Here is a 25,721-nt window from a genome sequence, read left to right as displayed (position 1 = left end):
TGGTATACAGCAGTAGTTCTTTATTTGTACTTCCTATTTCATTCCACAGAATATTAAAGGCTTGTACTCCAAGGTCAAAGTTTGATAAAAATAAGTTTTACTGCTTTGTCAAAGACTTTTTTTTAGTAAAACTTGCTCTTGTTTTCTTTCTTTTTTTTGAAACTCTTATGTATGTCAGTGAAATAGTTTAATGTCATTGCCTAGATTCATGCTAAAATACCAGCAGTTTTACACACTGTTGCTTTTGTGCCAACAGTGCAGATGGAAAAGAAGAGGAAAAGGTTAAAACTATCTTAGAATTACGGTGGAAACCATATTGAGCTCACAAACTCCTTGAAAAGGGTCTTAGGGATTCTTAGAGAGCCATAGATAATACTTTGATTGCATTTGTTTGAAAATTGCACTTGTTTCTGAGACCCAAAAAATTGCTTAGAATAATCTGAATAACCTTTGGAAAGGTGGAAAATAAAACTGCTTATTCTCATTACTGCCCTTGAGATAAAGCCTTTGCTTAAAGTAGCTTGTTTTCCTTTTTCTTTTATTTTATTGCTGCTTTCCATTTTCCCCTGACTTTTTTGAATTGAGCATTCTTAGAGAAATTAGAACTTCTTGCTTTTACTTTAAGGAAAATAGGGTTTTTTTATAGTGTAGTTAAAAATGTATCATTTGGTTTTTTTTCTGATAGCAGAACTTAACATTACAGAAATACATAGTGATGAACATGAATATCCTTGTAATCCCACACCCATCTCTACTAACCATTTAACAGTTTGACTCATCCATTTAATCAACAAGTAATCATTGAGCACCTACTTTGCTAGGCATTGTTTTAGATACTACATATATAATAGTTGACAAGAGAGGCATGCTCAACAACTGTAATAATAATAATAGTAATAATATAACAACAGTAGGCAACATTTACTGCTCTTGTTGTGTACCAGATATTGTAATTTAGGTATATTATTTAATCTTTGCAGCAACCCCATGAGGTTGTCTTTATTTCACAAATGAAGAAATTGAGGCCTAGAAAAATTATTTGCCTGAGATCACACAGATAATATTTAGTAGATCTAGAACTCAAATCCCAAGTATAAAACCCAGGTTTGTGATTTTATATGTCATACTTCCTCCCACGTTTTCTATTCATATGTTAACATGTTTTCCTTACAATTTTGTTTGCTAAAATTGGATTATTATGCAAAATATTTTGAGTTTTTTTTTACTTAGTAATGAAAGTTTGACTTTGTTTCATTTCAATACACATAATAAATATTAGTTAACATTTATTGAAGGTTTACTAAGTACTTTTATATATTTTAAATTATAAATTTATATAAAAATTTATATTATTATATATTCTATAAATAAATTACTATATTTAAATATATTTAATATTTAAAATTATTAATCTGATCCCTTACAACAATTATCTGGTTTTGCAGTTTCCTCATCATTTTACAGATGTAGAAACCAAGTCCTAGAGAAGATAAGAAACTTGATCATGTTATGTAGCTAGTCAGTGGCAGAGCTAGGGTGCAAACCCAGGCACTGTGGCTCTGAAGTCTGTACTATTAACCTTATCACAGCACTGCCTCCTTTAGTGTTCTTGATATAGATATCCTATAATTTGATTAATCTTTTAGTAGTCAACATTTTGAGTTTCTAATTATTTCCCTAATCTAAATAATCTGGTCGGGCATGGTGGCTCATGTTTGTAATCCTATCATTTTGGAAGGCTGAGATGCGAGGATCACTTGAGTCCAGGAGTTTGAGACCAGGCTGGGCAATATAGGCAACCCTGTCTCTAAAAAAAGTAAAAAGTTAACCAGACTTGGTAACACACGCCTACCAAGTCTTAGCTAGTCTGGAGACTGTCCAGACTAGCTTGAGCCCAGGAGGTTGAGGCTGCAGTAAGCTATGGTCATGCCATTGCACGCCAGCCTGGAGAGCAGAGCAAGACCTGTCTCAGAAACAAAAAAAAAGTCCAAATAGTCCATTTATATAATATTTTTGTACTTATGTATCATTATATATATAGTAACTATAATTTTAAATCTACAATTGTTTGTGAATTTTAAGATCTAGGTAGTAGAGAAAAGCTAGGGGGCAGATGAGTTTAAAAGTCTGTCAGGTGATTTTTCTCCTTTTTAAAAATGTTATTATTTTTTCAATGTATATAAGTATATATGCCATTATAAAAATTGTAAACATTATAAAATAGATGCTGTAGAAAATAAAAGTGTCTTGTAATCTCTGCTTTAGACATAACTACTGAAAACAATTTATATTTTTACAGATTTTTTTCCCATGTATGTTTGTGTATATTTGTGTTAGGTTATTCTTTTTTTTTTTTTTTTTTTTGAGACGGAGTCTCGCTGTGTCGCCCAGGCTGGAGTGCAGTGGCCAGATCTCAGCTCACTGCAAGCTCTGCCTCCCGGGTTTTTACACCATTCTCCTGCCTCAGCCTCCCGAGTAGCCGGGACTACAGGCGCCCGCCACCTCGCCCGGCTAGTTTTTTGTATTTTTTAGTAGAGACGGGGTTTCACCGTGTTAGCCAGGATGGTCTCGAACTCCTGACCTCGTGATCCGCCCGTCTCGGCCTCCCAAAGTGCTGGGATTACAGGCTTGAGCCACCGCGCCCGGCGTGTTAGGTTATTCTTATATTGCTATAAAGAAATACCAGAGACTGGGTAATTTATAAAGAAAAGGTTTAATTGACCTAGAGTTCTCCAGGCTTTATAGGAAGCCTGGTGGTGGCATCTGGTCAGCTTCTTGGGAGGCCTCAGGAAGCTTTTACTCATGGTGGTAGGCAAAGCAGGAACAGACATCTCACATGGCTGAGCTGGAGCGAGAGAGAAAGAGAGAATGGGGGACACACTTTTAAATGATCAGATTTTGAGCAAGAACTCACTTAACACCAAGGGGATGGCTTAAGCCATTCATAAGGGGTCTACCCCCTTGATCCAAACACCTCCCACCAGGCCCTACCTTCAGCATTGGGGATTACATTTCACCATGAGGTTTGGGCAGGGACAAATTTACAAACTGTATCAGTAAATTAATTAATTGTGTTTCTTCCACACTAAACTGTAAAACTGGGAGTTAGGGATTTTGTTTTTATATTCAGTCCTTGGTACATGATAGGTATCCAATAAATGCAGACCAAACTGTTCATCTCTAAGAATATTATTGTTAAAGAGTGCTAGAATTTACTACCACTGGGATACTAATGATGTCTGATTTATGGAGACCTAGCTATTTTTAAGGTATAAGAAGGTACTCTATACACAAAGAAAAAAATGATAGTAGAGTCTGACTTTATAATTTCTGGAGTCCCTTGATATTTTTTAGTTCTGTGTTACATTTTTCTCTTACAGTGTTTTATTTGTATTATTCCAGTTGTGTTTATGAAAGTGTCAGATTAGTGATTCCCCGTATCATTGTTGGTACTTTATTTTGCTAATAGTTCATATTAAATTGAGAGGTCAGTAATTCCCTCTTAATATCTGTCAGTCTTTTTAGTATATGCCTCCTATAAGCCTATGCTAGGAGAGTTATAATATATATTACATGAATATGTAATAGTTGATTTTAGGTTTCAAGGACTTAACAGTAATAATTTCCAATCCAGGATGTCTGGAGTATTTTCAGAAATTTGAAAAAATTTAATGAAATCATATTTATTTGATAAGGTTATACAGATTAACTAAATGGCATTTATAATGGGATTACCTCAATATAGAGAGGTATTTTGTGCTGATCATATACTCTAATTCAAGGGGGTTGTGTGTCTGTGTGTCTGTGTATCGTTGGTTAATAAAATATTGAGGAAAGAAATATATCCTAGTAATCGCAATTTGTATATAAGGATCCCGAAATGAAATTTTGATAACTGTTCTCCCTCCACAAAATATTGTAGTCTTGTTATTTCACTGATGAGAGAGCTGAGGTGTGATTTACTTGCTTAAAATCATGCTGCAGTAGTACTGAGTTTGTGTGACTCCATCTGTTCAGTCTTTCAGAAAAGAATGATTGAATACCTACAATGTGCCAGATACTGTGGTGCTTCGAGAATGAAAAAGTGCCATGATTCCTGCCCTCAAATATGCTTAAAGTTTAGTGGAAGCAACTGATATTAATCAATTAAATATAAAATTACAATGATGCTAAGTGCTGAATGGAGTGAAATGAGAACTATATTACGAAGTTTAGGAACTGTCCACGAAACTACCCTCACTTTGAACACTAACCGTAGAGTTCGGGATCCTCAGGACCACCTTCACTTCTGACAGCATTGCAGCCTTGTGATGGGGGGGTCCCCAGATCATCCTCAGGTTCTATAATTGGTTAGAAGACTCATAGATGTCACTGAAAGCTGCTATACTTGTGATTATGGCTTACTACAACAAAAGAATGTAGATTTAAATTAGCCAAGTGAAGAGCCACGTGGGGCAGAGTTCAGGAAAGTTCCATGTGCAGAGCTTCCAGTTGTCTTCTCCCAGTAGTGTCACAGACAGTGCTCACTATTCTGGCAATGCTGTGTGACAATATGCAGAGTATTGCCATCCAGGGAACCTCATCCGATTCTTGGTGTCCAAAGTTTTTATTGGGCCTTGGTCACATAGACCTGGTTGGCCACCCATGTGGCTGACCTTAGTCTCCAGCCCCACAGGAGGTTGAGCTGATAATCTTGACGCAATACAGCCCCCCCACCCAAGTCACATTGTTAGACTATCATTGTGGCCCAAAGCTCCCAGGTAAACAAAGACACTCTTAGGCATGACTTTTCAAGGACTTAGAGCTCATCTCGCAGAAACCAAGGGCAAAGCCCTGACCTCTCGTTGGGCAAGGTTAATTTCTTTACTATATTCATAAAAGTGGGACTTCACCTTGTCAGAGAGAAAGCCTCTCTGAGTAAGTGACAGTTCAGCTGAAATCTAAAGGTTAAGTAGGTATTAACTAGGGGAGAGAGGTTTAGGATCATTCCAGATTAATTATAGCTTTATAGCAAAAGTGAATAAGACTAGTAAAAGGTACTGGAAGACCAATGTAGCTGAACTGTGCACAGCAAAGGGGAGATGTCATGTGATATGAAGCAGAACAGGAAATAATGTTAGCCAGGATTAGGTACAGTTAGGCATAGGCATAGAGAAACAATATAAGAAATAGTTTTGTTTTTTTTAAAGTAATATTTAAGAGCTGTCAAGGCTCGAGGCACTTTTGTTTTGCTCCTTTGTGTATGTTTTCTGTTCCAAAGGTTATCTCATGGTCCAAGATGATCTCTGGAGCTTCAGCCATTCTTTCTCAATTCTGTATTCAGACAGGAGGAAGGGGAAAGCACACTCCCTTCCCTTTTATAGAATTTGCCCATGTCACATGCATACTTGTCTCTGGCCAAAACTCAGTCATTTGAGTTAGCAGTAGAAGACACTAAGAAAGTTGTCTTCATTCCAGGTGGTCATGAGCCTAGATAAAATTTATATACTCTAGCCTACAGATGCAGACAGAGGTCAGATTTTACAGGGCATTTTAGGCTGTGATTGAGACTTTTGTTTGTATCTTTAGAGTAATAGAAAGTTACTGAAGTGAGTGTCATGAACAGATTTTCATTTAGAAGAGGCCATTTTGGCTCCAGTGTTGGGATTACATTTGAGAAGTAGTGTAGGACATGAGTAGATGTAAGTTAGGAGGCTTTTGCAGAAGTCCATGTGATAGTAAACAAAAAACTGGAGGTAAAGAGAGATGTGAATAGATTTGGATAATATTTAGAGATCAACTATTAGCGCCTTTAATGTGTGATAGATTAGATGTGAGGACAGAGGAGGAAGACATTATGATGATGGCTGTTTTTCTTTTTTCCTAAAAAGTTACTCTTAAGGTACCCAGAATGGGATTATAAGAATCCTTGGTTAATAACACATATATATGATTGGTTTACTCACCATCTCCTTTTATTTATTTGATTATTTTAAGAAACAAAGTAAGTACCTAAGAACCTACCACCAAAATAAACTTTATCTATGTGATTTCCTTCTGTCCCACCCATCATTCAATGTACTTCTCATCTTCCCTCTCTCCATCCAGTGTAAGTAACCCTTATGTTGAATTCTGTTTACCATTTCCTTTTTATGTATATTTTTTGTAATCCTGAAAAAGGTGTTTGTAAATAAAATTTTAACTTGATAAAAGTATCCTGCTCTATATAAATTTTGGGAGTGTTTTTTGTTTGTTTGTTTGTTTTTGGAGACAGGATCTTGCTGTGTCACCCAGGCTGGAGTGCAATGGTGTGATCACAGCTCATTGTAGCCTCAACCTCCTTCTTTAGCCTTCTGAGTAGCTGGTATTACGAATGCACACCACTATGCCCTGCTAATTTTTTATATTTTTTGTAGAGACAGAATCTCATTTTGTTACCCAGGCTGGTCTCTAACTCCTAGAATCAAATGATTCTCCCACCTTTGCCCTCACAGAATACTGGGATTACAGATGTGAACCATTATGCCTAGCCTACTTTTTTCACTTAATATTATATTGTTAAGATACATCTGTAAGTTTATTATGATAGTTAATTTATTTTGCCTGCTGTATGATACCAACTGCACTAACATGCTACAGTTTACTTACTCTTCTGTAGTTTGTTCTTTGGGTTTTCAGTTTGAGTTACTGTGAATTGTGTTGCTGTAAACATTTTTTGTACATGTGCAAGTTTCTCCTGGTATATACCTAGAAGTAGAATGACTATTTCATCTAATATGTAAATGTGCAACTTTTGGAGGAAATATCCAAACGTTTTCTGAAGTAGCTGTTCAAATTTGCACTTCCACTAGCAATATGTAAGAGTTGTTACAAAGCCACATATTACAACACGTGGCATTGCTAGGCTTTTAAATTTTTGTCAGCTAATTGGTTCCAAAATGCTACTTCATTTTTGTCTTGGCTTATGTCTCCCTGATCACTAATCATGTTGAAATGCTCTTCATATGCTTAGTGGCCAATATGTATTTCCTCTGTGAAATTCTTGTTTATGTTATTTTTCAGTGGGGTTAATTGTGCTTTTTTTAAAAAAAAAATTTGTTGATACATAGCAGATGTACATATTTTGGGGATACATGTGATAATTTAATACATTCATATAATTTATAAAGATCAAATTAGTGTAATTGGGATATCAATCCCTTAAATATTTGTCTATATGCTAGAAGCATTCAAATTATCCTCTTATAGCTATTTTGAAATATATGATAGATTATTGTAAACAATGGGCACCCTACTGATTTGTCAAACACTAGGTCGGTCTTCTTTCTTCTATCAAACTGTATATTTGTACCCATTAATCAAACTCCTTTCATCCCCTTCACCACCCCACCCTTCCCAGCCTCTGGCAACCATCAGTCTACTTTCTATCCTGAAGATTCGCTGTTTTAGCTTTCACATGTGAGTGAGAACATGAGATATTTGTCTTTCGGTGCTTGGCTTATTTCATTTAACGTAATGACCTCCATTTCCATATTGCTCCAAATAACAGGATTTCATTCTTTTTTATGGCTGAATAATCTCACATTGTGTGTGTGTGTGTATATATGTGTGTGTGTGTGTGTGTGTATATATGCTACATTTTCTTTATCCATTCATCCATTGATGGACACTTAAGTTGATTATATATTTTGGCTATTACTAATAGTGCCATAATAAAAACATAGGAGTGCAGATATCCCTTTGATATATTTATTTCCCTTCTTTTGATCTGTATACCTAGTAGTGGATTGCTGGATTATACAGTAGTTCTCTTTTTAGTTTTTAATAACCTCCAGACAGTTTTCCATGGTAGCTGTACTAATTTACATTTCTACCAGTAGTGTTTATGAGGGTTCCCCTTTCTCCACATCCTCACCACTTAACCTGTCATTCCCTTTTTGTTAAAAGCCATTTTAACTTGGGTGAGATGATAACGTTGTGGTTTTGATTTACATTGCTCTGATGATTAATGCTGTTGAGCATTTTTTTATATACCTGCTGGCCATTTGTATGTCTTTTGGGAAATGTCTATTCAGATTTTCTGCCCATTTTTAAATCTGATTTTTTAATATTTTCCTATTGAGTTGCTTGAGCTGCTTATATATCCTGGTTGTTAATCCCTTGTAAAATGGGTAGTTTGCAAATATTTTCTCCTGTTCTGTGGGTTGTCTCTTTACTTTGTTGATTGGTTCCTTTGTTATGCAGAAGCTTCTTAGTTTGATATAATCCTATTCATTTATTTTTGATTTTGTTGTTTGTGTTTTTTTGAGGTCTTACTAAAAATTTTTTGCCCCAACCAATGTCCTGGAAATTTTCCCCAGTGCTTTCTTGTAGTAGTTTCATAGTTTCAAGTCTTATATTTAAGTCTTTAATCCACTTTGATTTGATTTTTGTGTATGGTGGGGTAGTGGGATCTAGTTTGTTTTTTCTGCAGTGGTTATCCAGTTTTCCCAGAACCATTTATTGGAGAGGCTACCCTTTCTCTATTGTATATTCTTGGCATCTTTGTTGAAAATGATTTATCTGTAAATGCATGGATTTATATCTGGATTCTCTATTCTGTTCCATTGGTCTATGTGTCTATTTATGCTGCAATCCTGTTGATTTGGTTATTACAGCTTTGTAGTCTATTTTGAAGTCAGATAATGTGATTCTTCCAATTTTGTTCTTTTTGCTCAGGATTGCTTTGGCCATCCTGGGTTTTTTGTGTTCCGTATAAATTTTGGAATTGCTTTTTCTGTTTCTGTGAAGAATGCCATTGGTATTTTGATAGGGAGTGCATTGAATCTGTCCATTGCTTTCAGTAGAATTGTCATTTTAACAATATTAATTCTTCCAGTTCATGGGCATGGAATATCCAGTTTTTGGTAAACTCTTCATTAGTACTTTATACTTGTCCTTGTGTAGATCTTGTACTTCTTAGGTTAAATTGATTCCTAGGTATTTTATATTCTTCTTTTTTTTTGAGACATAGTCTCACTCAATCACCCACGCTGGAGTGTAGTGACACAATCTTGGCTCATCTCCGCCTCACCTCCCAAGTTCAAGCTATTCTCGTGCCTCAGCCTCCTGAGTAGCTGGGATTACAGGCATGTGCCACATGCCAGGCTAATTTTTGTATTTTTAGTAGAGACAGGATGTTGCCATATTGGCCAGGTTGATCTCAAACTCCTGGCCTCAAGTGATCTGCCTGCCTTGGGCTCCCAAAGTACTGGGATTATAGGCTTGAGCCACTGCACCTGGCCTATTTTATATTCTTTGTAGGTCTTTTAAACAGGATTTTTTTTTCTTAATTTCTTTTTCAGATTCACTGTTGGTATATATGATAGCAGCTGATTTTTGTATGCTGACTTTATGTCCTGCAACTGTTTTGTTTTTGAGACAGGGTCTTGCTCTGTCATTCAGGCTGGAGTAAAGTAGCACAGTCATAGCTCACTATAACCGCGTGCTCCTGGGCTCAAGCAATCCTCCTGCCTCAGCCTCCTGAGTAGCTAGGACTACAAGTGTTCACTAGCACACGTGGCTAATTTTTAGAATTTTCTGTAGAGACAGGGTCTCATTATGTTGCCCAGCTGGTCTTAAACTCCTAGGCTCAAGCATTCCTCCTGCCTCAGCCTCCCAAAGTGCTGGGATTACAGGTGTGAGCTACTGTGCTTGGTTATATCCTGCAACTTTACTGAACTTTTTTATCAGTTCCAAGAGTTTTTTGGTGGTCTTTAGATTTTTCTAAGATTATGTCAGCTATCAATAGTGCTAATTTGACTTCTTCCTTTCCAGTTTGGATGCCCTTTATTTCCTTCTCTTGCCTGGTTGCTCTAGGCAGGACTTGCAGTATTATGTTGAATAAAATGGTAAAAATGATCATCCTTGTCTTGTTCCTGATCTTAAAGAAAAGACTTCCTTTTTTTTTTTTTTTTTTTTTTTTTTTTGAGACGGAGTCTTGCTCTGTCACCCAGGCTGAACTGCAGTGGCACGATCTCAGCTCACTGCAAGCTCTGCCTTGCTGGTTCGTGCCATTCTCCTGCCTTAGCCTCCTGAGTAGCTGGGACTATAGGTGTCCGCCACTACACCCAGCTAATTTTTTGTATTTTGAGTGGAGACAGGGTTTCACCGTGTTAGCCAGGATGGTCTCGATCTCCTGACCTCGTGATCCACCTGCCACGGCTTTCCAAAGTGTTAGGATTACAGGTGTGAGCCACAACACCTGGCCTAAGACTTTCTTTTTTTTTTTTTTTTGGTATGATATTAGCTGTGAATCTGTTTTATATGGCTTTTATTGTATTGAGGTATGTACCTTCCATATCCAGTGTATTGAGGGTTTTTGTCATAAAGGGATGTTAAATTTTATCAAATGCTTTTTTCAGCAACTGTTGAAATAATTGGGTAGTTTTTTTCTTGGTATCACATTTCTTGATTAGCATATACTGAAGCATCTTGCATCCCTGGATGACTCTTACTTAATCATGGTAAATGATCTTTTTAATGTGGTACTATCGAATTTGGTTTGTTACTATTTAATTTGGTTTGTTACTATTCAGTTGAAGATTTTTGCATCTGTTATCATCAGTGATATTGATCTGTAGTTTTTTTGTTGTGGCCTTGCCTGGTTTTGTAGAATGGGTTTGAAAGCATTCCTCCTTCTTCAATTTTTTTGAAGAGTTTGAATAAAATTAGCATTCATTCTTTAAATGTTGGGTAGAATTTAGTAATGAAGTTGTCAAGTCCTGGGCTTTGCTTTACTTTTAATTATGACTCTGATCTCATTACTTATTAGTTTGTTGAGATTTTTTATCCCTTCCTGGTTCAGTCTTGGTAGGTTGTGTGTGTCTAGAAATTTATCCATTTGTAGGTTTTCCAAATTTTTTTGTATATAGCTGTTCATAATAGTTTCTAATTCTTCTTTGTATTTCTGTGGTCTCAGATGTTATGTGTCCTGTTTTGTTTCTGATTTTATGTATTTGGATCATCTTTCTTTTTTCTTAGCCTGGGTAAAGGTGTGTCAATTTTTTTTACCTTTCCTGAAAATTTTCCATTTCCTTGATCTTAATATTGTTTTTTTAAGTCTCAATTTCATTGATATCTGCTCTGATCTTTATTATTTCTTTCCTTCTAATAATTTTGGGTTTGGTTTGTTCCTGCTTTTCTAGTTCCTTGGGGTATATAATTAATTGGTTTATTTGGAGTCTTTCTACTTTTTTGATATTTTCGCTATGAATTTCCCTCTTAGTATGCTTTTGCCGTGTCTCACAGATTTTGGTATGCTGTATTTCCATTTTTATTTGTTTCAATGCATTTTTAAAATTTTTTCTTATTTTCTTTATTGGCCTATTCATTATACAGTAGCATGTTATTTAATCTCTATCTGTTTGTGTATTTTCCAAGGTTTCTTGTATTGATTCCTAGTTTTATTCCATCGTGGTCTGAAAAGAAACTTGGTATTGTTTTTTTTTTTTTTTACTATAAATCATACCATTCAGTGATTTATTGAGACTTGTTTTGTGGACTAACACGGTCTATCCTGGATATATGCTGGATATCCATATGCTGATGAAAATAATGAAAATAATGTGTATTTTGCAGCAGCTGGGTGAAACGTTCTGTAAATGTCAGTTAGGTTTATTTGGTTTAGTTTGTAGTTAAATTCTGATGTTTATTTTTTGGTTTTCTGTCTGCATGATCTGTCAGAGTAGATAGTATTTGCTTTAGATCTATAAACACTTGCTTTATACACTTGGGAATTCAGGTGTTACATGTATACATATTTATAATAGTTATATTCTCTTGCTAGATTGACCCCTTTATCATTATGTAGTGACCTTCTCTGTTTGTTTTTATAGTCTTTGATTTTGTAGTCTGTTTTATCTGATACAAGGATAGGTACTCCTGTTTTTTTTTGTTTTTTTGTTTTTGTTTTTTTTTTGGTTTCCAGTTGCACGGAATATCTTCTTCCACCCTTTCCCTTTTGGTCTATATATCTTTATAGGTGAAGTGGACTATTTGTAGGCACCATATTGTGGGGTTTTATATCCTTATGAACTGAGAGACTCTATGCCTTTTAATTGAAGAATTGAGCCCGTTTACATTCAGTGTTATTATTGATAAGTGAGGACTTATTACTGCCATTTTGTTGCTTGTTTTCTGGTTGTTTTGTAATTGGTCTCTTCCTTTCTTACAGTCTTCCTTTGTTGTTAAGAAATTTTCTCAGGTAGTATGTTTTAATTTGTTATTTTTTTATTTTTAGTGAATCTATTACAGGTTTTTGCATTACACTTACCATGAAGCTTACAAAATATATACATATAACATGTTATTATAAAGAGACAACAACTTAGATTATAAAGAGAAGAATAGAAGCAAAGTAAAAAACTCTATGCTTTAACTTTTTACCCCCTATATTTTGACTTTCTGTTTTGTCAATATGCATATTTCTTATATTGTCTGTTTCAGCAATATACAAATAATATTGGTATTATTATTTGTCTTTTGGGCTTTATGCCAGAGTTATGAGCAGACTGCATACCACAGTGACAATATTATTCTGAGTTTGTTTGTATATTTACTTTTACCAGTGGATTTTAGACCTTAAAATGTTTTGGTTTTGCACATTAGTGTTTTTTTCTGTTCAGATTGAAGAACTGCCCTTAGCATTTCTTGTAAGACAGGTCTTGTGTCCACTTCTCTCAGCTTTTGTACGGGAAAGACTTTACTTCTCCTTCATATTTGAAGGATAGCTTTGCTGGAGAGAGTATTCTTGAGTGGCCTTTTTTTTTTCTTTTAGAATTTGAAAATTTTATCCCACTCCCTCCTGGCCTATATGGTTTCTGTTGAGAACCCCGTTGCTAGATGAATTGAAGCACCTTTATATTTTGTTTGCTTATTTTTACCTTACTGCCTTTAGGATCCTCTCTTTGTCTTTAACTTTTGAGAGTTTGATTATTATATGACTTGGAGTAGTTTTCTTTGGGTAGTTTTATTTTTTTAGGTTGTTGCCTTTGGCATAAAGACAGGCAATTCACTTTCATCTATTAATATTATATTTAGCCATCCTACTAAACTTTTCTATTATCACTAATAATTTGTGTTTTTTCTTGAGTGGGTGTGTTTTTATCAAAATGACCATATGAGGTATAAATAATGTTAGTTTTATTTCCTCCTTTATAATCCTTTTGACTCTAATTTATTTTTCTTGTCTTAGTTCCTGGCTAAACCATTTGCAACTTAAAAGGGAATGCCTTTTACCATTTCTCCATTTAGGATGATGTTTACTCCAGCTTTTTTATTTTTAATGTTCTGTTATTAATTAGCGTGTTTATTATGAAAGTATATTAAATTTTTTCAATTCCTTTTTCTGCCTCTATTGAGATGATCTTCTGTATTTTCTTCCTGTTATAGGTTAATGCATTTAATTATGTTTGGATTTTTCTAATATTAAATTATTCTTCCAAACCTGGGATAAGCCCACTTGGTCAGGGTGTATTCTCTTTTTATGTACTGTTGGGTTAAATGTAGTAGTATTCTGTTTAGTTTTTGCATTTAAATTTTTGAATGAAATGTATCTTAATTTTTCCTCTTGAGTAATGGCTTTGAGTCGTTTTAGTATTAAGGTTATCCTGGCTTCATGAAATGAGTTGGAATTTTCTCTTATTTTTATTGTCTTGAAGAATTCGTATAAAATTAAGGTGATATATTTCTTCAAAATTTTTGTAGAATTGACCTGTATATCCATGTAGGCCTGGTATTTTCTTTGTGAGAATGTTTTAAAATACTGCTTCAGTTCAATAGGTAAGGGACTACTGTGGTTCTTTATTTCTTCTTGAGTTTGTTCTGGTAAGATGTATTTTTTAAAGAGATTTCTTCATTTCAGCTTAAATTTTCAAAATCATTTCATATGGTGGTTATTAATAGTCTTTTGTTTTTAATCTTATTTTATTTTCAGTTATATTTCTGATTCCTAGATTTCTCACTTGCATGTTTGTGTGATAGTGGTTTTATGTATTATATTAGCCTACCACTCTTTATTATTTCATACTTTTATTAGGGTAGGAACCTGGCTAATCTTGTTTCTCCTTTTTGCCACCTTCAGTCCTTCCTGTAAATTGACTTAAACTGAATCTTTCTGAACCACTGTTTTGATTATTTTATTTCTGTATTCAAAATGTCTTACTCTTTGGGTAAACTCCTAATTCCTCAAGGCCAGTGACTTAACAAGGTAAAGAATAACCCCCACTGTGACTATAACCACACTAGTACAAATGACCAATGTGCTCATTGTCTCTTGAACAAGCACATCAAACATCTTAATTTGTTCTTTTGTTCAAACTGTTCTCACTTTTTAAAATGAATTTACTTCTCTATTCTCTGGCTCCTACCAAGCTTTCAAACCCCTATTAAAATTTCACATTTGTAAAAAAACGTTCTCTGATACTCCAGTATAAAATGATTTTTTCCTTTACTATTTTATTTTTCTGGTGTTCATCCCTTTTTTCTGTGTATCTTTCTTTATAGAGTCTTCATGAGCAAAACATTTATATTTTTTTTCAGTATCACTTTCTTGTGGGAAAGCTACTGTTACAATCTCAAACTTTTTCCTTGACTATTAAAAAAATTAAAAACTTATGAATTTATATTGCAGTAGCTATGACTCAATGAAGATTGACAATAATTTTTCTGTGTTTAACTTAATATATATATTTTGTATACTTTAAGTTCTGGGATACATGTGCAGAATGTGCAGGTTTGTTACACAGGTATACATGTGCCATGGTGGTTTACTGCACTCATCAACCCATCATCTTCATTAGGTATTTCTCCTAATGCTATCCCTCCCCTAGCCCCCCACCCGCCTCCCTGTGCCCATATGTTCTCATTGTTCAACTCCCACTTACGAGTGAGAACATGCGGTGTTTGGTTTTCTATTCCTCAATGTTCTTACTGAGTGGTTCGCACTCAGTGGTTCTCAGTGTTCAACTCCCACTTACGAGTGAGAACATGCAGTGTTTGGTTTTCTATTCCTGTGTTAGTTTAGTGAGAATTCCTGTGTTAGTTTACTGAGAATGATGGTTTCCAGCTTCCTCCAGGTCCCCACAAAGGACATGAACTCATCCTTTTTTATGGCTGCATAGTAGTCCATGGTATTTAAGTGGTCTAACATTGATGGACATTTGGGTTGGTTCCAAGTCTTTGCTATTGTGAATAGTGCTGCAGTAAACATATGTGTGCATGTGTCTTTATAGTAATGATTTGTAATGCTTTGGGTATATACCCAGTAATGGGATTGGTGAGTCAAATGGTATTTCTAGTTCCAGATCCTTGAGGAATTGCCACACTGTCTTCCACAATGGTTGAAGTAATTTACACTCCCACCAACAATGTAAAAGCTTTCCTATTTCTCCACATCCTCTGCAGTGTCTGTTGTTTCCTGACTTTTTAAATGATCACCATTCTAACTGGCGTGAGATGGTATCTCATTGTGGTTTTGATTTGCATGTCTCTAATGACCAGTGATGATGAGCTTTCTTTCATATGTTTGTTGGCCAAATAAATGTCTTCTTTTGAAAAGTGTCTGTTCATATACTTCGTCCACTTTCTGATGGGGTTGTTTTTTTCTTCTACATTTGTTTAAGTTCCTTGTATATTCTGGATATTAGCCCTTTTTCAGATGGATAGATTGCAAAAATTTTCTTCCATTCTGTAGGTTGCCCGTTCACTCCAATGATAGTTTCTTTTGCTATGCAGAAGCTCTTCAGTTTAGTTGGATCCCCATTTGTCAAATTTGTTTTTTGCTGCAATTCCTTTTGGTGTTTTAGTCATGAAGTCTGCCCATGCCTATGTCCTGAATGGTATTGCCTAGGTTTTCTTCTAGGGTTTTTATGGTTTTAGGTCTTGCTCTTAAAATTTTAATCCGTCTTGAGTTAATTTTTGTATATGGTGTAAGGAAGGGGTCCAGTTTCAGTTTTCTGCATATGGCTAGCCAGCTTTCCCAACATAATTTATTAAATAGGGAATCCTTTCTCCTTGCTTGTTTTTTGATTGACTATAATCTATATAGGCAGTACTTTAAGCTATTTTTGTATTATCCCTCCAGACATCTACTCTTCTTTTGTATAAGCTTTGAAAAGAAATTATTCTCTAGTCTGGGGATTACAAAATCAAATGCCTTCAGTATCAGGTTGTCATCATGAATGTTTGAATTGGATTGTGTGTAAGAAATAGGGAGTAGAAGTGTCCTGATTAACTAAAGACTATATATCCTGGCAAAGGAATGCAAACCAAACTCTTAAGGTTCTGGGTCAGTCCTCCTTGAGACCCTGTGCTCTAGCCTCATTTCTATTGAACTCTACTGCTTTATTTTAAAATATCTTAAAAGCGAGAGTTAAAGTAGGACACTTAGGATAAGCTAAAGATTTTTAAAGTTGAGAACTACCTAAATAGTTCATACTGCAATAGATTTTTTGTGACATGAGTTAAAGTTCTTTCAAATAGAACTTTATTTGACTATATATAAGATTATTTTTATGTGAGATTTATGAGGACAAGGACCACATCTTTCTTATTCACTATTCAGCATTTATTACAATGTCCGGCACATAGTAGTTGCTCAGTAAGTATTATTTGAACGAATGAATGAATGGCTATGCACTTTAAAATTTTTTTTTCTGTTTTTTATTAATTTTGTACTATGTATAGCATAACCACTTGATGGCACTAAACTCATTTTAAAACTTGAAGACAATATTCTCATACCCTTGTACATTGTAACTTTTCTTCTCACACACACATACAAAATGAGCTTTAATATATCATGGACAGTGTAAATTATTATTGACATCAAAAAACCTAGTAACCACAAGAATTTTTTCTACTTCTTAAAATCCTAAAATAATGGATTACAGATTCGAAGTCCTTAGATTATAGAAATGTTTGATAATATTTTTTTGCTGTAGCCTCACTGCCTAGTTTAGCATTGGGCATATATTATATATCTTTAAGGTGTCTTGATTTTGAAAGAATGTGTTAATAAGTATAAATTGTAACTTCTAACTTTACTCCTCCCACTCTGCTATCCTCAGATAATTTCATCTTAGATAATTTTGACCTAAGATAAGGGAGTACTAAGTGTTACAGTGTTTTAGTTAACCACATTTATGAAGTCCTCTTTCATCATTAAAGTTTTCATCCAAATTTACTAAAAAACTGTGATTCAGGTCAAAATATTTACTCGTTTAAGTCAGCAGCAATGTTAATTGGATTCTGGATCTATTACTACTTTTTCCTAATTTATCAATTTTAAGACAGTTTTGAATACAAAATACTTAAAGAGAAGAATTATAGAAGCATGGTGATGTTATTATAGTTATTGAGAAGTAGGAGTACGAGACTGTTCTGTAATGGAGAGTGCAGTCTTATCAAGGAATTTCTCAAATATACTTCAGTCAGCAGTTCAGGAACTGGTAGATAGTCATAAGACCTTAAAAACCTCTACCAACATGAGAAATAGAGAACTATAAGAATTAAAGAAGGAAAATAACTGAATTTTTTTCTTCTGAAATCAGGCAGGATAAAAATAGATAATTTACTAAAATGTAAAATCATAAGCTAATTAGCATTATTGGAAAGACTAATTACAATATAGTAGCATAATACTGTAGTAGGACTAAGCTGTAATTTAAAAAATTATTCAGCTCTATGATTAACCTTGCTGGTGTTCACACTGATCATCTGAGGGTCTTTCCAGCTTCATGATCAGTACTGTAGGTGCTTAGGCAGTGTGGAAGAAACTGCTGTTCATAAAGTGGTTTATAATCTTGTTGGAGAGACCACATGTATGTGCAGAGGCAGCGTAGCATGATGGCTACGTACACAAATTCTAGAACCAGATTGGCTGTGTGCCCCTGGGCACTTAACTTCTGTGCCTCAGCTTCTACAAATTTAAAATGAAGATGATAATATTACTCCTTCTTCATAAGTCGTTGAGAGGATTAAAAGAAATAATACATGTGAAGTGCCTAGAAAAGTAACTGGCACATAGTAAATGCTATCTAAATGTTTTTTCCTTTGGCTAGAATGTAAGGTCCAGATAATTTGTTAAATGAACAATTAACAGCTAGATGATAGCAATGTAAAGACTGTACATGATTGAGTGAAAAAAATATGTGGACATTATATACCCTGTTTGGGAATTCAAATGAGGGTAGAAACTAATGTGAGTTGTTTCGGAATTTCTCTAAAATCACATAGGTGACTTGAAGCTTATGCTCAGTAGTAAAATACGAATTGAATTTGAATAGGTAGAAATGAGTCTAGGAGGAAATGAATAGGAGAGGAGGACAAGCTCTGTTGGCTTAATCAGCTATGTTTTCGATCAGGATGATTGGTTTTGTTACCCTAACGGGATTGGTTTTTGGTAATGAGTTCATTGAGTTCATTTGGTTTCCTAGAATCTTCAACTCCAGAATTGCAGCAAATTTCTGAAAATAGATTAAGATAGACATTAAACATATTTATTCTGTTTATGCTGAGACTTTATAAAATATAATTTGAAAACTGTTCATGTTTTGGGATCATTGTCACCGGTTAAAAACCATTTTTTATTTTTTTTAAACACATTGATATCTTCACTTTTATATTTTCTAGGTAATTAATAATGCTTGTGCTACTCAAGCCATAGTGAGTGTGTTACTGAACTGTACCCACCAGGATGTCCATTTAGGCGAGACATTATCAGAGTTTAAAGAATTTTCACAAAGTTTTGATGCAGCTGTGAGTACAACCTTCTTATTCCTAAAATGTCATATTTGTGAAAGTTTGTGTATTAATAGGCTACTTTAAAAAATTATTTTAGATGAAAGGCTTGGCACTGAGCAATTCAGATGTGATTCGACAAGTACACAACAGTTTCGCCAGGTAAAGAGACTTTATGTTAAATAAATACTGTTTCTTTCTTTGCTTCTTTGAGTCTCACTATTTTTTTATCTACTATAGACAGCAAATGTTTGAATTTGATACGAAGACATCAGCAAAAGAAGAAGATGCTTTTCATTTTGTCAGTTATGTTCCTGTTAATGGAAGACTGTATGAATTAGATGGATTAAGAGAAGGACCGATTGATTTAGGTAATGCAGTTCCTGTTCCTGATGTTTCACTTTTGACAGAGGAAAATCTGTTGGGTATTCACCCTCATTTTAGTCACAGTGCTGCTTAAATTTTCAAGGTAAAAGTGACTATGAGGCAACATAAAATAATGAAGGCCTTAAGCTCTTCAGTATGTTGTATTAATATACAGGAAGGACATGTTGACTACCATAGTTCATTTGAGGCCTTTGAGTTTTTCCCAAGTAAAATTAGTTTTTAACCTATAGGTTACATAATTTATATTTTATTTTCCATTTAGCATTTAAAAACTACCCTTAGTGAACTTAAATAGTTATTCTTGTCATTTTTAACCCATTCATAAAGGATAGCAAACATTTCTTGTCATCTGTATTGAAGTATTTTCATTTGGAAGTGTATAATTTATTGTTTTGCAATCAAGAAAATATTTTTCTTAAAAGTTCTCTATTTAAATAGTGCATGAATGTGTTATCCTTTGTGCCAAAGCATAGATTTGTTCTGATCCCACCCCATCTCTAATGCTGAGCAAAAAATGATAAACACTTATCAAGGTTGAGGGTACAATCCGTGGCTCTGAAAGATTACTGAAATAATAGGTTCACAAAATAATTTTAACTCCTTATTTTGACTTCATTAAATTTTGTTTTTCTTTTTTTAATATTAGGTTTGAAGTCCAACACAACTTGTTTTAGTTGAATCTAATGTTACAGGCTATTCATAAAACTGTTCGATTTTAAAACTGTTTTAGATTTTAAAAAAATTAACATGGGTTCATTTTGTTTGTACTTTTTGCCGTTCCACATGCGTGGAACCAATCAATAGTTTATCTAATGCAGATTTACATGCTGCCTCTATATTTAAAAATGCTTACTTTTCTATGTCTGTTATAAAAATTTATTTATGGAATTGAAACAACATAATTATACTAAGAAGAGTTTTACTGCTCTAAATTTGTTAAAGTATTTGTAGAAAAATATTTGGGGCCAAACTTTTGCATGTTAAAGTTGATTGTTCTTATTTTTATTTGTGTTAACTGTTTTAAAATTTCTTTCTAGGTGCATGCAATCAAGATGATTGGATCAGTGCAGTAAGGCCTGTCATAGAAAAAAGGATACAAAAGTAAATGCTCAGCTAATCTTATTGGCATAATATTCTGTTTTTTAAGTATTTTTTAAACTTGTATTTTATTGTTATTTTAGCAGTGTGCATTGAACATCTACTTTTTTTTTTTTTTTTTTTTAATTTTTTGTAGAGACGGGTTTTCACCATGTTGCCCAGGCTGGTCTCAGACTCCTGAGCTCAAGCCATCCGCATGCCTCGACCTCCCAAAGTGGTAGGATTACAGGCGTGAGCCACTGTGCCCAGCCAAACATCTACTTTTGATTGGGTTAATGCGTTTAAGAAGTCTATTTCAGAAAATCTCTAAATTTCATGTAGTAGTATGTCATCTTGTCTTTAGAGAAGTTAAACATGCAGATTTCCATTAAGTTAAATAATTATTTATTTATTTATTTTATTTTTTGAGACAGTATCTCACTCGGTTGCCCAGGCTGGAGGGCAGTGGTGCAGTCTCGGCTTTCTGCAACCTCTGCCTCCTGGGTTCAAGCGATTCTCGTGTCTCAGCATCCCGAGTAGCTGGGATTATGGGCACATGCCACCACACCCAGCTAATTTTTGTATTTTCAGTAGAGATGGGGTTTCACCATGTTGTCCAGGCTTGTCTCAAACTCCTGACCTCAAGTGATCTGCCAGCCTTGGCCTCCCAAAGTGCTGGGATTACAGGCATGAGCCACTGTGCCCGGCTAGATATTTTGTACTGTTGGATAATTGTACAGCTATTTTATAGAGTTTTGTTTTTGAGGGTTTATTTTTAATATTAAGCTCTTTATTTTTGGGTAATTATATATTCAATTTCAGATAATTATATACATTCAGTTGTAAGAAATAATACAGAGACATCATGTGTATTTTTTATCTTTCAATGGCAACATCTTGCAAAACTACAGTATAATATCACAGCCAAGATACTGGCATTGATGTAGTCAAGATACAGAAAATTTGCTCTCCACAAAGATCCCTTATGTTGTTCTTTTTAGGCACAAACACTTGTCTCCCCTACTGCCTTTCCCTTTCCTTCACTCCTTAATCCCTAATTCTATAATTTTTGTGATTTAAAGAAAGCTATATATGAATTTTACAATATGTAACCTTTTTGCCTTAGCTTTTTCACTCGGTTTAATTCTCTGGAGATTCATCCAAGTTATTAAGTGTATCAGTAGTTCATTTTTTATTCGTAAATGGTATTCTGTGATATGGATATACCATTTTTTTGCCTGTTCATCCATTGAAGGACATCTGGATTGTTTTCTATTTTTTGGCTACTGCGAATAAAACTACAATAAATGTTTTTGTGCAGATTTTTTGTGACTACAGGTTTTCATTTCTCTGGGATAAATGCCTATGAGTGTCATTGCTGGGTTGCATGGTAAATGGGTATTTATTTTTTTAAGGAACTACCAAACTCTTTTCCAGAGTGACTGTATCATTTTATATTTTACCAGCAATATATTAATGGTCTAGTTCCTCTGCATCCTTTTTAGGATTTGGTGTTATCACCATTTTTATTTTAACCATTCTGACAGATGTATAGTGATACTTCATTGTGGTTTTAATCTGCATTTCCCCAATGACTAATGACGTTGAAAATCTTTTTGTGCCTTTAGCTCATTTTCTGATTGGATTGTTTTTTTGACTTTTGAGCCTGAAGTTCTTTACGTAATTTAGATACTAATCCTTCATCAAACACATTGCCTGCAAATATTCTTTCCCAGTCTGTAGCCCATCCCCTCGTACTCCCAAAATGGTCTTTCACAGAGCAAAAGGTCTTAATCATGATGAAGTACAGTTTATCAATATTTCACACAATGAATTGTGTTTTTGTTGTCAAGTCTAAGAATTCTTTGTCTCGATGTAGAGACCATATATTTTTTTCCTGTGTTATTTTCTTAAAAGTTTATAGTTTAATGTTTTACATGTAAGTGTATGATGTATTTTGAGTTAATTTTTGTATATGGTATGACATTTAGGTCAAGGGTCTTTTTTTTTCTTTTTGCCTGTACATATTCAATTACTCAGGCACCAGTGGTTGAAAAGGCTATCCTTCCTCCACTGAATTCCTCCTACACCTTTGCAAAAATGGAACATATTTGTGTGGGTCTATTTCTGGGCTCAGTGTTCTGTCCATTGTTCCATTTATCTGTTCCTCTGCCAGTACTACGTTGTGTAGATTACTGTAAGTCTTGAAATCAGGTAGATGGATGCCTTTCATTGTATTCTTCTTTACAAAATTGTTTTAACTATTATAGTTCCTCTGCCTTCCCATATAAATTTTATTATAATCTCTATATCTATAAAAGTAAGACTTTGGATCTTTTGTTTTTTTTTCATACTTTAAGTTCTAGGGTACATATGCACAACATGCAGGTTTGTTAGATATGTATACATGTGCCATGTTGGTGTGCTGCACCCATTAATTCGTCATTTACATTAGGTATATCTCCTAATGCTATCCCTCCCCCCTACCCCATCCCCATAATAGGCCCTGGTGTGTGATGTTCCCCTTCCTGTGTCCAAGCAATCTCATTGTTCAGTTCCCACCTATGAGTGAGAACATGCGGTATTTGGTTTTCTGTTCTTGCGATAGTTTGCTGAGAATCATGGTTTCCAGCTGCATCCATGTCCCTACAAAGGACACAAGCTCATCCTTTTTTATGGCTGCGTAGTATTCCATGGTGTATATGTGCCACATTTTCTTAATCCAGTCCGTCACTGATGGACATTTGGGTTGATTCCACGTCTTTGCTATTGTGAATAGTGCTGTAATAAACATACGTGTGTATGTGTCTTTATAGCAGCATGATTTATAATCCTTTGGGTATATCCCCAGTAATGGGATGGCTGGGTCAAATGGTATTTCTAGTTCTAGATCCTTGAGGAATCGCCACACTGTTTTCCACAATGGTTGAACTAGTTTACAGTCCCACCAACAGTGTAAAAGTGTTCCTATTTCTCTATATCCTCTCCAGCACCTGTTGTTTCCTGACATTTTAATGATTCCCATTCTAACTGGTGTGAGATGGTATCTCATTGTGGTTTTGATTTGCATTTCTCTGATGGCCAGTGATAATGAGCATTTTTTCATGTGTCTGTTGGCTGTATGAATGTCTTTTGAGAAGTGTCTGTTCATATCCTTTGCCCACTTTTTGATGGGGTTGTTTGTTTTTTTCTTGTAAATTTGTTAGAGTTCTTTGTAGGTTCTGGATATTAGCCCTTTGTCAGATGAGTAGATTGCAAAAATTTTCTCCCATTCTGTAGGTTGCCTGTTCACTCTGAAAATAGTTTCTTTTGCTGTGCAGAAGCCCTTTAGTTTAATTAGATCCCATTTGTCAATTTTGGCTTTTGTTGCCATTGCTTTTGGTGTTTTAGACATGAAGTCCTTGTCCAGGCCTATGTGCTGAATGGTATTACCTAGGTTTTCTTCTAGGGTTTTTATGGTTTTAGGTCTAACATTTAAGTGTCTGATCCATCTTGAATTAATTTTCGTATAAGGAGTAAGAAAAGGATCCAGTTTCAGCTTTCTACTTATGGCTAGCCAGTTTTCCCAGCACCATTTATTAAATGGGGAATCCTTTCCCCATTTCTTGTTTTTGTCAGGTCTGTCAAAGATCAGATGGCTGTAGATGTGTGGTATTATGTCTGAGGGCTCTGTTCTGTTCCATTCGTCTATATCTCTGTTTTGGTAGCACTACCATGCTGTTTTGGTTACAATAGCCTTGTAGTATAGTTTGAAGTCAGGTAGCGTGATGCCTCCAGCTTTGTTCTTTTGGCTTAGGATTGTCTTGGCAATGCGGGCTCTTTTTTGGTTCCATATGAACTTTAAAGCAGTTTTTTCCAATTCTGTGAAGAAAGTCATTGGTAGCTTAATGGGGATGGCATTGAATCTATAAATTACCTTGGGCAGCATGGCCATTTTCACAATATTGATTCTTTCTATCCATGAGCATGGTATGTTCTGCCATTTGTTTGTGTCGTCTTTGATTTCACTGAGCAGTGGTTTGTAGTTCTCCTTGAAGAGGTCCTTTACATCCCTTGTAAGTTGGATTCCTAGGTATTTTATTCTCTTTGAAGCTATTGTGAATGGGAGTTCATTCACGATTTGGCTCTCTGTTTGTCTGTTACTGGTGTATAAGAATGCTTGTGATTTTTGCACATTGATTTTGTATCCTGAGACTTTGCTGAAGTTGCTTATCAGCTTAAGGAGATTTTGGGCTGAGACGATGGGGTTTGCTAAATATACAATCATGTCATCTGCAAACAGGGACAATTTGACTTCTTCTTTTCCTAACTGAATACCCTTTATTTCTTTCTCTTGCCTGGTTGCCCTAGCCAGAACTTCCAACACTATATTGAGTAAGAGTGGTGAGAGAGGGCATCCCTGTCTTGTGCCAGTTTTCAAAGGGAATTTGTCCAGTTTTTGCCCATTCAGTATGATATTGGCTGTGTGTTTGTCATAAATAGCTCTTATTATTTTGAGATACGTTCCATCAATACCGAATTTGTTGAGAATTTTTAGCATGAAGGGCTGTTGAATTTTGTCAGAGGCCTTTTCTGCATCTATTGAGATAATCATGTGGTTTTTTGTCTTTGGTTCTGTTTATGTGCTGGATTACGTTTATTGATTTGCGTATGTTGAACCAGCCTTGCATCCCAGGGATGAAGCCCACTGGATCATGGTGGATAAGCTTTTTGATGTGCTGCTAGATTCGGTTTGCCAGTATTTTATTGAGTATTTTTGTGTCGCTGTTCATCAGGGATATTGGTCTAAAATTCTTTTTTTTTATTGTGTCTCTGCCAGGCTTTGGTATCAGGATGATGTTGGCCTCATAAAATGAGTTAGGGAGGATTCCCTCTTTTTCTATTGATTGGAATAGTTTCAGAAGGAATGGTACCAGCTCTTCCTTGTACCTCGGTAGAATTCAGCTGTGAATCCATCTGGTCCTGGACTTTTTTTGGTTGGTAGGCTATTGATTATTGCCTCAATTTCAGAGCCTGCTATTGGTCTATTCAGGGATTCAACTTCTTCCTGGTTTAGTCTTGGGAGAGTGTAGGTGTCCCGGAAATTATCCATTTCTTCTAGGTTTTCTAGTTTATTTGCGTAGAGGTGTTTATAGTATTCTCTGATGGTAGTTTGTATTTCTGTGGGGTTGGTGGTGATATCCCCTTATCATTTTTTATTGTGTCTATTTGATTCTTCTCTCTTTTCTTCTTCATTAGTCTTGCTAGGGGTCTATCAATTTTGTTGCTCTTTTCAGAAAACCAGCTCCTGGATTCATTGATTTTTTTGGAGGGTTTTTTGTGTCTCTATCTCCTTCGGTTCTGCTCTGATCTTAGTTACTTCTTGCCTTTTGCTAGCTTTTGAATGTGTTTGCTCTTGCTTCTCTAGTTCTTTTAATTGTGATGTTAGGGTGTCAATTTTAGATCTTTCCTGCTTTCTCCTGTGGGCATTTAGTGCTATAAATTTCCCTCTACACACT

General features: G+C 35.0%; 1 protein-coding gene and 1 long non-coding RNA gene across 51 annotated transcripts in view; one reads left to right on the top strand and one right to left on the bottom strand.

Annotated features, from left to right (window-relative positions):
* The window catches only part of UCHL5 (ubiquitin C-terminal hydrolase L5), a 53,361-nt gene that overhangs the window by 10,948 nt on the left and 16,692 nt on the right, over positions 1 to 25,721 (top strand). For 28 of the 50 annotated variants that reach the window (XM_045394243.2, XM_074031272.1, XM_045394237.2 and 25 more), the window contains 4 exons: positions 18,652 to 18,777; positions 18,860 to 18,921; positions 19,000 to 19,130; positions 20,184 to 20,247. In XM_045394243.2, coding sequence (XP_045250178.2) covers positions 18,652 to 18,777; positions 18,860 to 18,921; positions 19,000 to 19,130; positions 20,184 to 20,247 — 383 coding nt within the window. Of the gene's footprint in view, positions 1 to 18,651; positions 18,778 to 18,859; positions 18,922 to 18,999; positions 19,131 to 20,183; positions 20,248 to 20,380; positions 20,462 to 25,721 lie in introns of all 50 variants that reach the window. The other 22 variants (XM_045394215.2, XM_074031257.1, XM_045394208.2 and 19 more) reach the window with 1 other exon arrangement.
* Positions 2,799 to 4,382, bottom strand: LOC141409647 (uncharacterized). Its single transcript, XR_012430861.1, has 2 exons — positions 4,254 to 4,382; positions 2,799 to 2,845 (listed from the first exon to the last, which is right to left on the bottom strand). It is a non-coding gene; the product is annotated as an uncharacterized lncRNA (long non-coding RNA).

Source organism: Macaca fascicularis, chromosome 1, assembly GCF_037993035.2.
Source record: "Macaca fascicularis isolate 582-1 chromosome 1, T2T-MFA8v1.1".
Lineage (NCBI taxonomy): Eukaryota > Metazoa > Chordata > Mammalia > Primates > Cercopithecidae > Macaca > Macaca fascicularis.
The sequence above is the reverse complement of the archived record's forward strand: the minus strand, read 5'-3'. Positions and strand labels throughout refer to the sequence as shown.